Raw genomic sequence first — 14,457 nt, 5'->3', positions numbered from 1 at the left:
TCATACAGTTTACGCTACCATCAGGTGCATATGAAAATGGATGGATTTTTCCCTTACATCCTTACCTGAACTATAATAGCAACTGTTTTGATTTGTACCAATATGAAAGGAATAATTTTAAAAGGAACATAACAATAAAAAAATTTAAAAAATAAAAATAAAAGGTATACACAGCTGTTCTAATTTTCATTTATTTACCTATGACTTAGATTGTTAGATTGAACATCTTTTCAAAGTTTATTTCTTTTTCTGTTTGCTTTTTATATTTGTGTAGCCCATTTTTCTATTGGGCTTTTTATATGTTTTTCTTAGTGATTTTTAAAACTTGATTTATTAAGGAGATTAGCTCTATGTCAAGGACTGTGTAGGCAGAACTTTAAGAGGCTTCTAGGTGCTTCTTTTTGAAGACTGTTTAGTCACTGTTAAACAAGGAAAAGTCATCTGAATGGCCCCTCTTAAGTTCTAAATGGGAGTCAAACTGGCAGGCATCACTCCTAGGGAATAATGTAACTGGAACATTTTTGTGGTTTATCTATGACTGTCCAAAGCCAAACATCCCTTGGTATGTTGAAACAGTTACTATTGAAAAGGTCAGGCAAATTTGCAGAGGCACCAGGATGCCTCCCGGGAAGACAGGATTATGTCTTCTACCCAATGCCTTCCCTTTTGAGTTTTGTTTTCGAACCTCTCCTGTAGAATTGAGATGATCTCGGAAGGGACAGGAAACAGTCCTAAGAGTCCCAAAGTGAAACTCACCATGAGGGACATCTAGAGTCAAGACTTGAGATCAATATCAGGTTTAAATGCCCGTGGATGGGGAAAGGGACAGGGTTGGCTCTGAAACAGTGTACAGCTATAATCGGAGCCGCTTCTGAGCCAGACTGCCTGGTGGGCACGAGCTGGGAATAAACTTCTGGCGAACTGAGGCACTATTCACTGCTTGGGCTCTCAAGGTGACAAGTACCATAGCACTGCATGGCTTAAGGTCATCCTTCCTCCCTCACTTCAGCCCTCATAGTGCTGCGGACCTGCGAGAGCATTATTGCCACAGTAGACGCGCGTTAAGAAATTGTGCAGAGCTGGTGTTCAACAGTGACCCCGTGTGGCAGCAACAGAAGCTGCACAGCAGTGGGAAAGAGGCCTGAGGTGAACGGATTAAATTCACCAGTTAGTTCTCTTTTGCCCGGAATTTGGAGGCAGGCACGCACCTCTGGAACCAAATGCCTCGAGGGTTCTTGGACAATTTGAAGGTGGGAATATCAAGAAAGAGATGTTGGGCATCCTGGTAATTTGACCGAGGGACTATTTTGAATAATTGTGACCTGAGACTTGAAAGTCACATTATACCAGTTACAACATATGTGTGGCAAATGTTTTTCATCTCTCATTTGGGTTTTTGGATTTTTTTTTTTTTCATTTTGGCACTTTTTTTTTTTTAAAGATTTTATTTATTTATTTGATAGAGAGAGAATGAGAGAGACAGAGAGCATGAGAGGGAGGAGGGCCAGAGGGAGAAGCAGACTCCCTGCCGAGCAGGGAGCCCGATGCGGGACTCAATCCCGGGTCTCCAGGATCATGACCTGAGCCGAAGGCAGTCGCTTAACCAACTGAGCCACCCAGGCGCCCCATTTTGTCACTTTTATGAGTCATAGAGAGTTTTAAAGATTTATTTATTTATTTTGAGAGAGAGAGCATGAGCAGGGGGGCGCAGAGGGAGAGGGAGAATCTGAAGCAGACTCTGCGCTGAGCATGAGCCTGACTTGGGGCTCGATCTCATGAACCTGAGATCACGACCTGGGCCGAAACCAAGAATTGGACATTTAACCAACTGGGCCACTAGGAGCCCCATTCATAGAGAGTTTTAAAATATTTATTAGTCAGTTACGTCCTTTGTGACTCCTGTGTTTTGTACCAAGAAAGGCCTTCCCTTCTCCCAAGATATTATATATATGAGATATAGATAGGTATTGCCAGGAAAATTGTGAAAGACTTTGAAGTGGGCCAAAAAGATGACTGGATGATCTTTCAGTGGTACACTACACGGCTTTTCAAGGTGACGTGGAAGGACACCAATGATAGAATGGATATCCATTAATTTCTACAGTATGTTAGCCACAGTCTTCCAGTCTCATTATCAAATAGGTTTCTGCTTCCTGAACTTGCCCGAGGCTCTGCAACAAACTGCAGGCCAAAATCTGGTTCTTTAGCAAAGACAAACTGCCTAGAATCACATGGAGTTGGACCGTGCCAAGTATGTTCAACTATTGACACTTCAAAGAATAGACGCTTGGGTACAAGCTTGAGTTGACACAGCTCTGACAACATTCAGGCTGAACCTGTGCAAGGAGGTGGATGTCCAGGACGCTATTCCAGAAGCAGACAACTTTATGAAAGCAGAACGCTAACCCAAGATCCCACAGAACAGAATTTCACGGGATGAAACGAGCTGATGAGGGAAATTTAACTGTAGTAGTGTTGAGGCTGTCTTAATGCTCTATTTTCTGGATATATAAGGAGGCCATTCTTTTTTTTTTTTTTTAAGATTTTATTTATTTATTTGACAGAGAGAGACACAGCGAGAGAGGGAACACAAGCAGGGGGAGTGGGAGAGGGAGAAGCAGGCTTCCCGCTGAGCAGGGAGCCCGATGTGGGGCTCCATCCCAGGACCCTGGGATCACGACCTGAGCCGAAGGCAGTCGCTTAACAACTGAGCCACCCAGGCCATTCTTCTTCTTAAGTGACCTTTAATCTACAACAATCCGGTAGACCCTGCTTTTGTAAAGTGAAATTAAACTTTTTTTTTCTGCCTCTCATAGAACTTCCTACTACCCCCAAATTAAAAAGCTCTGAGTTCCCTTACTTTTTCACAGCAATATACTTATTTGCATAGGTTCAACAAGAATCTTTTCCTTTCTACCAGTATATAATTGGAAAAAATTGATCATGGATCTGTGGCTTTTCTTGGAATGTCATATTTGAGAATGATGCTCATTTAATCAGTTATGTCAACTCCAAGGAACAAAGGCTGATTTTACTTACGGAAACAATGCCTACAAAACTATCCCAGGAAGTTGGCCTTAGTACCAACCCTAAAGGTGGTAAGAACGGGGCAGGGGTTAGGGGACAGAACTCAAGTAGAGAGGAATTCACCCAAATTTATAGATAGTGCAAGCAAAATATGGTAGTTTCTTGGGGTTCCTTCCCCAGCCTTGAGCTAGAGACATTTAAAAGTACAATTCTGTGGTTCCAGTAGCTGTTCAATACTACATGGCTTTCAATTTTCAAAGCAAACCCAAGGAACCCTATATGATTAATTAGCACTTGTTGCACCTATGAAAAGAATCAGGCAAACCTAATGAATCCAGCCCTTTTTTTATGATCAAGAATAACCTTTGAGATTTTTATGGTCACAAAAAGGGACGTTGTTAGGGAAATTGGAAAGACTTTGAAAGGGGCAAAAAAGGCTACTGGGACTACTTTGATGGAATATCAGATATCTCTTCTGGGTTATCTGGTTCTATACACATTTTGCCTTTTTGGGTGGGGGTGGGGCTTTGAGTTATGTTATAGTCCTGTGAATTATGGAAAACCAATGTAGAAATGATTACTGCCCAGAGAAGTAAAAGAATTCTGCTGGTGAAGATGCAACTGATTTCCCCCTGTGGATAAGGCCAGTTTTGTGTCTATAAGCAAATTCATTTCAGCTCTCCTAATTGCTTATATATGTGTCTGTTCTTTGAATTATCCTTTGAGCCATTTTTTAAAAACATCTTACTTGTTCCCTCATTAATAATGAGCTAAATAAAATTTTTGACATATGCCAGCTTTATGAGAGTCATGGATTTACACTTGTGAAAAAACATATTTATCCACATGTTGTGTATTTGAGCTCTCTTTAGATATAAAAGGTGAACCAAGGACCCAGCTTTATTTTGTCAAAAAGCTAGTCATTTTTTCATGATTTATTGAATAGCCCTTACTTTCCAATGCCCCCATTCTGGTGTTATTTGGGCCATTTATGTGTTCTCTATTATGATCTATTTATTTATTTCCACATTAGTAAAAATCTGTTGTAGGTGCTACAGCTTTATAATACATTTTAATAATCTGACAGGTTATTTTGATGTTGCACTGAGCCCACAGAGGAAGAACAGATTGTCCTGCCAATTTGGATTAGTCTAAAATGTAAACTAATTAAAGATAAAACATTGGTATACAAAAAATTGGCCCAGTTATTTGGGCCTCATCAACCCCTTTCAGACTATCCTAACCAGACAGAATACAATTATGAGTCTAGAAGGTAAGCAAACAGGTCTTCTGAGTTACAAAGTTAGTAAACCCATAGTTTATTCCGTAGGGGAGATAGAGAATAACCCTTACCCAGACAATTACATGTAAAATAGGGCAGAATAGAATGGTATTGGCAGACATTCATGGAATGATAGTAGAAGAAGTCAGAACTGTCAAAAGCACTGGAGGATTGAACCTTTTGATTTAGAACAAAACCTGCTCATATGCTCAATGGCCTTTTGGATGTTTGCATTTTAACAACTGCTTGAGTTTGAAAGTACTAATTACTTACACTCTTTGCCTCTAGGGTTTTGATCAACAAAGGGTTAGACAAAGAGATGCATATGGATAAAAATATCAGCTTTATTGCCAATGAAGCTAAATTGGAATACACAGCTTGGACTCCTGTGCCCCAAATTTCCAACTTGAGATCCACATGTGCACCTGTGCTCTGCAGAATGGGCTATCGTCCAGGCAGCTCAGGGAGAGTCAAGAAGGGCCTCATACCTGGTCATACTATGCCCAGGTTGTTTTTGCACTAACCCCGTCTACAAAAGGAATCTGGATATCAGACTCTGGCCATGTTGCCGTTCTGATAAAACATGCGGGAGGAGCCAGGGATGGATAGAGAAAAGGTCAAGCTGTAGAAGCTTTCCCCTTAAAAGTTCCAGAGAAATGGAAGTGTTGATAGAATTTTCTGTGTTACAGGTGGCTACAATATGAGTAGAGGAAGACTAGAGTCCCTATTACAATGTAGTACAGAAATTGATATCCATAAAGATGAACCCGACTTTAAAAAGAAAATACTATGTTCAGCCTACTCTGATTACAAGGAATGGAGAAATATGTAATCTGTTTCAGATCAGATAGATTTCTATCAGAAGTATTTTTTTTTAAGTTTGGGTATGTAAATATGAGCTTTCATGAACATGTAATGTTCTAGAACACTGACAAATGTGTGCAAATCTGTCTCCAACAATCAAACGCCCCCCCCATTTTAGTATTGCATCCCGAAAGAACAACGGTAAAACTCAAAAATACTTTTAGTTCACATTTTTAATGTTTAAAAACTATGTTAACAGAGCAATTATAGAGCAGAATTTCTTATATTTCTTTATTTACACCACATCCTGGGGGGGACATAAACTATTTGATCAACCATGAATAGCAAAGTTTTGTGACTTGTGACTCACTTCTATCACCCATCTGAAAGTCATTTACAAGTTTTTACATTCATAAAACAGTGGTGTGCTACACATCCTGGGCTTACATGAAGTCTAAAATACAACTGGACTCTGTTGAGTGGATTATGTACCCATGGTCAAGATTCAAGTGTTTTGGGGAAAAAAAGACTTAAGACAGTCTATGTTGGCGTCAACATTGAAAATGAAAGGCAAACATGCAAGACTTTCAAAAGCTGATAAGATAACGGTCCTTTTTTTGTCCTTCAAATTTGTGCTCACAGTTAATGTTCAGGTTTTTCCCCCTTTCAAAGATCCCCAAATTTGGGAAATGTAGCAGTTCAATTTAATTTTGAAAAGAAAATTCTCCCCAATTTCTGTTTTCAAAAATACTGTGTAGTGGTATCAGTGTTAATAGCGAAAGAGCATTATGAAGAAAGAGTTTGCCATTTGGGGTATATCTGTCCCTGTATGACAATGATTTGGGTCTAAATAGTCCTTATTTGTAGATCAGAGGATTATCTCTTAAGTAATTGATCTTAATACCAGTATAAGAAATCAATGCAACTATTTCTCCGACATTTTGCTTTCTAAACAATTAAGTAAGAGTTTTAGATTCCAAGTTTACACTGAGAGAACGATGTTACCTGGGTGAGAATGTAAATTTTTCTAATTCCCAAACAAAACCACTAATATCTATGACATTTATTCTTGATATGCAAATACTAGATTCTTGATATTTTTATTTCAGTGTGGATCAACAACTGCAAAAATATACAGCCTCCTATTTATTTACAACATATTTACATACAAATGAAGTATTTCCTACAATAAACCTCAGCTGCATAGATTCTTCCTTTTAAAAACACAAATTCAAGACTGTAGACAGATGGGCCCAGTTCACAGCCCTTCCTCTGAGAACACCCTAAAGGAAAATGACCTAGCCTTGCGAATTTTACAATTTTCAAGAACGTTCCCTTTTAGATTTAGCGATATTTTTCAGTTGTTAGCCACCCCATTCCCAATTTGTACCTGAAAGCCCTATGTCATCACAAATAATTCACTGTATATTTTAGAGGAAGTATGTTCTGTTGCTAAAGGATTCTTAAGATCTACCATCTCTCGGGAAAACCATTTATTAGCACTAGACACAGTCGTATCTTCTGTGTTTTGAGAGTGGCTACAAGGTGATAGTGAAGTGGAATGGAGGAATTCTATTCTTAAAGCTTCTGCCCTTTCTAAGCCTCAAGCCATTTACATTGATAAACTGAGGGAAACTCGTGACTTTTGCCCTAAGCTGTGAGATCAAATATCTGATCATGTCCTCAGCCTCATCCCCACCCCAATAAATGTGCCGTCCTGCATTGTGATCTACTGAGATGGAGCCGAGCTCTACATCCTTTTCTGAGCAGTTTGTAGATGCTTTATGCAGTACAGACCTTTCTAGAGAATTCACTTTAAAAGGAGGACAGGCTCAATCATTACACAATGTGCACGGACACAGTGGAGAGCTTACTCCTGACATCAATTCAGTATTTCACCTAAGGCTGCCTTTACAAAGGGTGCTTTCTTTTCCTTCTCCGCAAAGACAAAAACACTTCACTTTCATTTCCTCACAGCTTCAAAACAGGTCATCTTAGTGCCCCTCAGCCCAGGCAGACCCGAGTGCAGGCAGCCTTCCTTGTCGACTGCGCAACAGCACCAGCATTTCCTAGGCACCATACTCTGAGGTAGGACTAACGGGGAGAAAGAAGTGAGAGACAAACTGACCTGGAGTGGTTCTCGCACTTAACATGCATCAAGATCAGGCAGAGGGCTTGTTCAAACCCAGACTGCTGGGGGCTTCCACTCTGAGCGTTTCTGAGTTCATTAGTTCTGGGGTGGGGACCCAAACCCTGCATTCCAGCATGTCCTTGGGTGATGCTGCTGCTGGCCTGGGGACCACACTGTGAGAACCACTGGCTTAGAGGCTTGAGTCCAACTCCAGAAGGAAGTCAGCTGTGGGGCAGCTTCTGATGTGTCCTCTCAAACACAGGAACCTTACCGCAGTCCCTTGTCCACCCCCAGCCCCATGACCATCCACCCCGGGTACCTTTCTCAACAGGGTCTGCAAATAGAAAGAAGGAAAGTCAGGAGAGAGCTTTTTTACACCGATCTGACTACTAGGCAGTTAAACCCTGGTTCCCTAGCACGAAACCCATGAAAAGTGCTGCATACTGGCTTCAAGACTGGCACACGGGAGAAGTTATGCAGCAACATCCTGCTCTGTAACGGGCAGGGGAAGAGACAAACTATAGGAGCAACAGGGCCTACAAACAGAAAAGTCAGGCCAAGCCTGAGACCTCCAGGCAAAAGAAGGGATACCAGCTGAGGAATGCCACTGGCGGGCTCACAAGAGGCCCCCTCATCATCCTTCCCCTCCTCCTACCACCAGGGTCTTCAGTGGCCCTGGACTTCTTCTTGCCCTCCTTTGCTGGAGACCCTGCTTCAGGCCCCGCTGGTCTCCACTAACTGGTGGTGACCCTACCCCCACCATCTGGAAGGTGGCGTGTGGCTGGCGTGGGCAGTCCAGATTCCATTAACAGGAGTGACGTGCTCTTGGCAACTCTGAACAAATACTCCTTTAGAAACAACATTATTTTTGGTGGTTAAGGCTTTTTAGCCATCGTGTTATACTATCCTATTCTGCTAAATGATGGGTCTCATCATCCTTCCTAGCTGCTCTGGGGGCCTAAACACCATGTATAACCTGGTTTTTAGAGGAAAATACATTCCAGGTTGCAAACAACCACCTAACAGGGTTTTGCAACATGATCTGCTTATAAATTGGGGACAGCCTGTATTTAACGAGACTAGATTTCTTTCCTGTACACCCTTTACTACTCCACTCCTAATAAGTAACATTAGGTAAATTAGGGATTTACAGTATATTGTGTTATAATAACTAGAGAACAGTTCTAAATCCAAAGTATGAAACTGGCACTGTTCACTAGTGTTAAGTTTCTATCTACCAAAGGAAAACGTGCTGCTCCCATTGGCTTAGGTATAATATTCTTTAGTCTACTAATTTAGCAGAAAAACTTCTATAGCACTTGACTGCTGTTTAAATTCTACCTAACATCTGTGATACATGTATTTTTGGCTACCAGTTCACTATTCTGAACAAGAAGAATTATTGCAGTACACTTTATAGCTAATCCCACACACATGATGTAATTAATCCGTGGTATTTGACAAATTACAGTAGGGTCTATTATATTCAGTCAAAAATAAACTTAGATAAACATACAAAGAAGATTTTTAAAAACCTGCAGTATCACAGACATCAACAACAATGTGCCTCCTCTAAATAAATATTTTAAATAATAATATAAATTCCCTGTACTGACACATAAAATCCAGAGATCCAAAAATATCACTACCTATCCCAAGAGCTAATAATAATTTTCTAAGTTGACTTTGTGTAAAGTGTAGAATGAATTGTTAGAAATTAATGAGGAAAATAGAAAGTAACATAATATCACTTGCAAACTCAACTAGGTATTTTTTTTTAATGGAGGGTCAGTCCACTACCTGGCTATTTCATTACTCGGTGCCCTAGACAAGCCTCCCAGGGCCAACAGACTTGTTTTGCTCAGTTTCTCTCCCTGTTCATCCAATATGGAAGACATTGCTGAAAAGGCCAGAGGTGGCTATGGACTTTACTAGGTTAGGTATTCACGTACGGGTAGGTATTCATATCTAATTACCTGAACTCTGACCTAATGTGGATATAATTCTGGAACAGTACATTAAAAGCTATGATGATCCTACCAAGAAATGCAGGAAATAACCTTTCCTTCTCCCCCAAGAGGATCACAACAAGGTGCTTCGATGCCTGCCTTTTCTATGGGACGTTAGTCTGTAAAGGGGGAGGGGACAGTTCCTTGTTACTCCCAGTGAATGGTGAGCAAGACCGTTGGGGATTTGAGTGAGGGAGGAACAGAACCCAGACCTAAGTGCTTGGAAATCCTGCCAAGAGTCTGCGGTTAGATTCTACTTATCTCTGGATAAGAAATCTGTGCTTGGTGAACTATGTGTTTGAGAAATTCAACCGGAATATAAACAAAACACAAGTCCTATTTCAAGGGACCAGCTCACAGAGCACAAACATTTCTTACTGTGTGACAGAGACAGTCCAATCACAGGTGATGGTCCAGCTTTGGGAGGATGCGCTTCTGGGTTTCCTTATTGCCCCCCAACTTTCCAAGCTATGCCTTGCCCCCAACTCTCTTCTTTTTCAGTCTCCATGTAATTTCCTTCCACCCTCTTTAGGAGATAGTGGGGCTGGAGTAGGGGTCTGAGGCAACTCTGTCCTCTTGTGTGGGTCATGTTGGGCAGGGTAATGGCCCACCCTTTGGTTAGGGATGAGAAGAGGAGACAGAACAGGCACCAAAGTCCCCAACTGCGGGAAGGAAGGTATACTCATTCTGTCACAAGTTCTTCTCAAAGGCAGTCTCTGAGGGTTCTTTTCCTTTCCTTTTTTTTTTTCCCCAAGACTCTGAGTGGATTGTTAATGGAGAAGAAATAGGAATGAGGCTTATTTAACGTACAAAAATCTTGTATTTGTAATAACCTAAATTTATAGATATAAAACAAGTCTTTTAAAGACCCCCCTAAAGTACCCAATACAAAACAGGAATTACTTATCCTAGATCATCCTTGGTTAGATACACATTATTCCCTGTGCAAAAAGCTGGTGGACATGAATAAAAGCTGCTGGGTTTATAATTTAAGAAAGTGTTTTTTCTCCCTCCAACAACACAGATGTAGGGTTTTTGCATCACAGGAATATTTTCTTAGGCATTTTGTATGCTCTTTTTGCAATACTCATGCTTCTCAATTTATTACAAAGGTGTCATGGGTCTCCCTCAGTGGAAGGTGACTCAGATTAGAGTAACTCTGACACAACTGGCCAAGAGGGAAACAGAACTTCACTTGCTAGATGACCCAAATGTGTAGTTTAAGATGTTTACCAAGGTAAGAAATCATTCTCACCCCCTTCCCAGCAAAGAACACTCATTGGAGACGGTCTCTGCCTGAAGCAGGATGCAGTACCAGTGAAGGCCATTGGGCCACCAGAGCCTGGTGGCCAGGCTGACCAGGGCACCTCGAATGTTGGGTAGGCTCTGATCCCGCGAGGGCACACACCCCGTCATTCTCTCATGATTACCCCCGTGTGCTATGTTAACCAAAGTAGGCAAAATATTTATGAAACCATTTTCTTTTTCTGTAAAGCAAAATAACTATATACAATTCGAGATTCTTTTCTCTTCTAAAAAGGTACCAGTGGCATGAACAGAACATTGGCAGGAAAATCATTTTGGAAACTTGTATGCATAATAAATAAACATGATCGATAATTATGTTTTCAAAGTTCTAAGGGACCATGAAGTCACAAAAAATAGAGTTAGGAGAGTGAAAAATAACTGACTGTGAAGAGTACTGAGAAATACAATTGCATGAAGTTTAAAAAAAAAAAAAAAATCCACAATCCTTAAATTGATCCCAACTCTTAGAGGGACAGGAACCATTATAGAAACAGGTTTCTGTTTTGCTACCGAAGTGTTATTCCATTTTAAGTATCTTGTGAATTTCTGTTTTGCTTCTGTAAACTTGCGAAAGAAGTGATGAGAGATTGCTGATGTGTGGTGATGTGACCGAGCCGCGGGCCGGAACGTTTCCTGTCCTCAGCTGGTCTCAGTGGCCTTTGTCACTACTTGATGAGCAGGCCCAGTCGTAGATGACCAAGGGAATGCTGACCAGGGAGAACAACACCCCCAGGACCAAGAAAAGGGCGGCCTGGAGCAACATAAAGGCATGGGTTATTTTCAGGGAAGCCAACATCTCCCACATACACCTGGGAAAAAAATAGAAATGCTTTTCCCTCTCTTTTTGTGTCCCCTTGTATTTGGAGTTTGTTACAACCATTGCTGAACTGTGAGAATCATTCCAAGATTGTAAGGGTCTGATTCTCCAAGGATGGGAAAACAAGAACTAGCTATGCAGGGCCATCCTCCACATTCTGTTCTTTGACTTCACGGTCATCTCAGAACAAATCCGTTCTATAACTCACTGGTTATCCTTACAGTTTCTTTCAAACTAAGATTACAACTAAAAAAAAAGAAAGGCCTTTGAAAACATAGAGGTTGTTTTGTTACTTTTTACCAACCAACCGAGGTTATCGGTGGCAGGCAAACATTTCTTTCTGAAAAAGTGGGAAAAAAAGATACATAAAAGCAAAGTCTATTTGATCAAGTGAAATAGGAAATGGGTGTCCAGAATTAACTTATTGTAAGGGTTGAGGAAGGCCAGAAGGGGGGACAGGTTACTAAAACCAGAATCTGGAGAACATGAGATTAGAAATTGCTTGGCCTTCAAAGTATCCAAGGAGAGCTTTGCAGGGAGAAGGATGAAGTAACATGAGAGCCTAGGGGGCTGGACTGGAACCTGGAGGGCGGAGCTAAGGGAAGGAGAAGAGGCAAATGGTGGGGTTATACACAGGCTTTCCATCATAGGTCTGGTCTAACTCCCCGTGGGGTCCCACATAGACAGGAGCCCTTGTCTAATGCTATCTGCTAGATCCTACTACCAGTTTTAAGGTGGGAGCAGGGTTGGGGAGGCCCAGAGAACTCATGGGCAACAGGCCTCTAAGCACTTTCAGATTTAATCTGACTATATTTTACTGCTATGCCAGAGTAACTGCTCCTTCTCTGTCCTTGTGGAGCCCCTCCCCTACTGGTATGAGTTAGAAGGACTTGGGACTTACGGTTTCAGGGATAATCCTCTTGGGGAAGTAGACGCTGTACCAACATCAGTGTGGCTTCTCCTAAATGCACAAGGATGATCCCTCCTGCCTACAACTCTCACCTGGGTCTGTTGACTCGGGTCATGTGTGCAATTGGAGCGCTTACACTACCTGGGAGGGTGGCTGAGAAGCCTTCTCCGAGGCCAAACAAAATGGTGCTCCAGGAGGTACTCAGGCAGTAGCCACATCACCCCTGCTTCCCTCACTCGCTCCCAGTGCACCACCTTCAAGATGCCTTTGAACTTCACCAGACCTGGAAACAGGAATCCCAATATAGAAAGGTAGTTTCTGAATCCAGGTCTGTTGTTCCAAAATATTTCTGTCAAATCATAAGAAGGCTCTTGAAGAGAACTCAGCCGTTTTAATGAAGGCATCCCATGTGCCCTGGGCTGTCGGAGGGAGTTACGGGGCTAAGAATGGTACAGAAACAGTGGGCTGCATTAAGTCTTCGAGTCCCTCTCCCTTTCCTAGGTGGTTAAAGACAAGGCATCGCCTTACAGAGACGCAGGATGACAAACGTCCAGTTTCCCAGCTGGCCCTACCCTAGCTCAGAGCAAAAGCTAAGGCACAGTAACACATTTTGAGAGAACAGATCAGAGTCTGATACGATATTTTAAATCTCCCAAAGGGGAAAACTACAGGACTGCTGCTCCCCCTCTGAGGCTGCTAAAAGTAGGATGAGGTGGGCTATTCATTTGGTATATTTAAATTAGAGTGGCTGGCCTGAGACATACCCAAATTCTTTGAGTTCCTTTATCTCCATCCTGGCTTGTGATTTTTAAATAAAGAGATGAAGGAAGAATGAAAATAAGCATATTAGCAGATGTGACTCCTGTAAAATAAGAAAAAAAAAAGGAAGTTGTTACGGTGAAATTTTAGCTTTCTAAACAGCTGTTGTAGAACGATAAGTGTAAAGTTCATAAAGCCGTACCTACGACCCCAAAAATGTCCTTCATGGAGGGTATGAAGATCACCAACAAGTTGATAATAACCAAGAGTATGAAGGTAACCAAGATATGACGACACAAATTAAACTTTGTTTTCTTAGCCAGTTCAAATAAAGATGAACGAACCTACAGGAAAAGAAAACAAAGGCTCTGTGAGGACCCCCAGCATGCCAACCTTCGCGTCCTCAGCAGAAACTCACGTCCTGGTGCACAGGAATCTGGGAAACGTTTTGTAAAACATTGTGCAGTATTATAGGCAGGGGGGCTTGACTTAAGGAAAGTATGTTTTTTTACAAATTGGTAGTTTGCTCCAGTGGGGGATAATTTCCGTTTTTATCTATGACTAAGTATGCTCCTCCGGTCCCTTTCTGTTCTCTCATCATGCACAAGCAAGATCCAAACACTCTGTCTACACTTCTTTGCGAAGAAGGAACAGATAAATGAGAATTAAGATTCATCCCAGCAGAGTCCGCCCTATCTCACTGACCCTACTTTCTTTCCGAAGAGCTTTAACCGAGTCTCGGGGATGCCTCCCTGGTACCATTCCAGCGACACCGGGAAGTTCCCTGCAGCAGGCTTTCTCTGGAGCAGGCTCGGAACACGAAGGAAGGGCAGGACCTCAGCTTTTCTTATAGGGCCCTGAGGCCCGTTACTCACCGTGAAGAATAACACTGGCACTGTGAGGATGACAGCAACAATCACAGCCAGCCGCACTGTCAGGATGAGAATGTCATCTTTACTCTGGTACTTGTGAAGGAGGTCTGACTGCACCTTTTCTAAAGTGAGAAAAAGAGAGTATTGAGAGAGAAACAAGGCACACTGCTGAATGACAGTTTATCCGAACAACAAACTCGCAACCTAAATAAAGGGCAAGGGAAGCAATGTTCTGGGTGTCGAAGTAACTATTAAAACAATTTATGAAGTTGAGAAGAAGAATGCCCTGTGTGAGACAGGCTCCACTTGTCCATATGTAACTTTAAGAGGAATTTACAGTCATCGCTAGAAGCAGCTACACCGTGTGGGGATGCTCGGTTTATACTGGATTCAATCTAGGCGTAAACTGGGGTTAAAAAGAACGTACAGTTGAAGCACAAAACCCTTCTTCCTTTTTTTTCTTCAAGATTTTAAATTTATTTGAGAGAGATCACGAGTGGAGTGAGGGGCAGAGGGAAGAACCGGCTCTGCCCAGTGA

The 14,457-nt window shown here is 41.8% G+C and overlaps 1 protein-coding gene and 1 long non-coding RNA gene across 6 annotated transcripts in view; one reads left to right on the top strand and one right to left on the bottom strand.

Moving 5' to 3' along the window:
- LOC118008933 overlaps positions 1-14,457 on the top strand; it is a 76,319-nt gene that overhangs the window by 39,794 nt on the left and 22,068 nt on the right. The window lies entirely within an intron of this gene.
- SLC38A1 (solute carrier family 38 member 1) overlaps positions 5,329-14,457 on the bottom strand; it is a 68,081-nt gene continuing 58,952 nt past the window's right edge. For all 5 annotated transcript variants that reach the window (XM_035002820.1, XM_035002819.1, XM_035002823.1 and 2 more), the window contains 4 exons: positions 13,923-14,041; positions 13,250-13,391; positions 13,053-13,150; positions 5,329-11,312 (listed from right to left, as the gene is read on the bottom strand). In XM_035002820.1, coding sequence (XP_034858711.1) covers positions 11,211-11,312; positions 13,053-13,150; positions 13,250-13,391; positions 13,923-14,041 — 461 coding nt within the window. In that variant the 3' untranslated portion in view covers positions 5,329-11,210. The remainder of the gene's footprint in view (positions 11,313-13,052; positions 13,151-13,249; positions 13,392-13,922; positions 14,042-14,457) is intronic.

Source organism: Mirounga leonina, unplaced genomic scaffold, assembly GCF_011800145.1.
Source record: "Mirounga leonina isolate KUSES-001 unplaced genomic scaffold, KU_Mleo_1.0 Mir_126, whole genome shotgun sequence".
Lineage (NCBI taxonomy): Eukaryota > Metazoa > Chordata > Mammalia > Carnivora > Phocidae > Mirounga > Mirounga leonina.
Note: the sequence above shows the minus strand (reverse complement) of the source record. Positions and strands in the feature narration are given on the sequence as shown.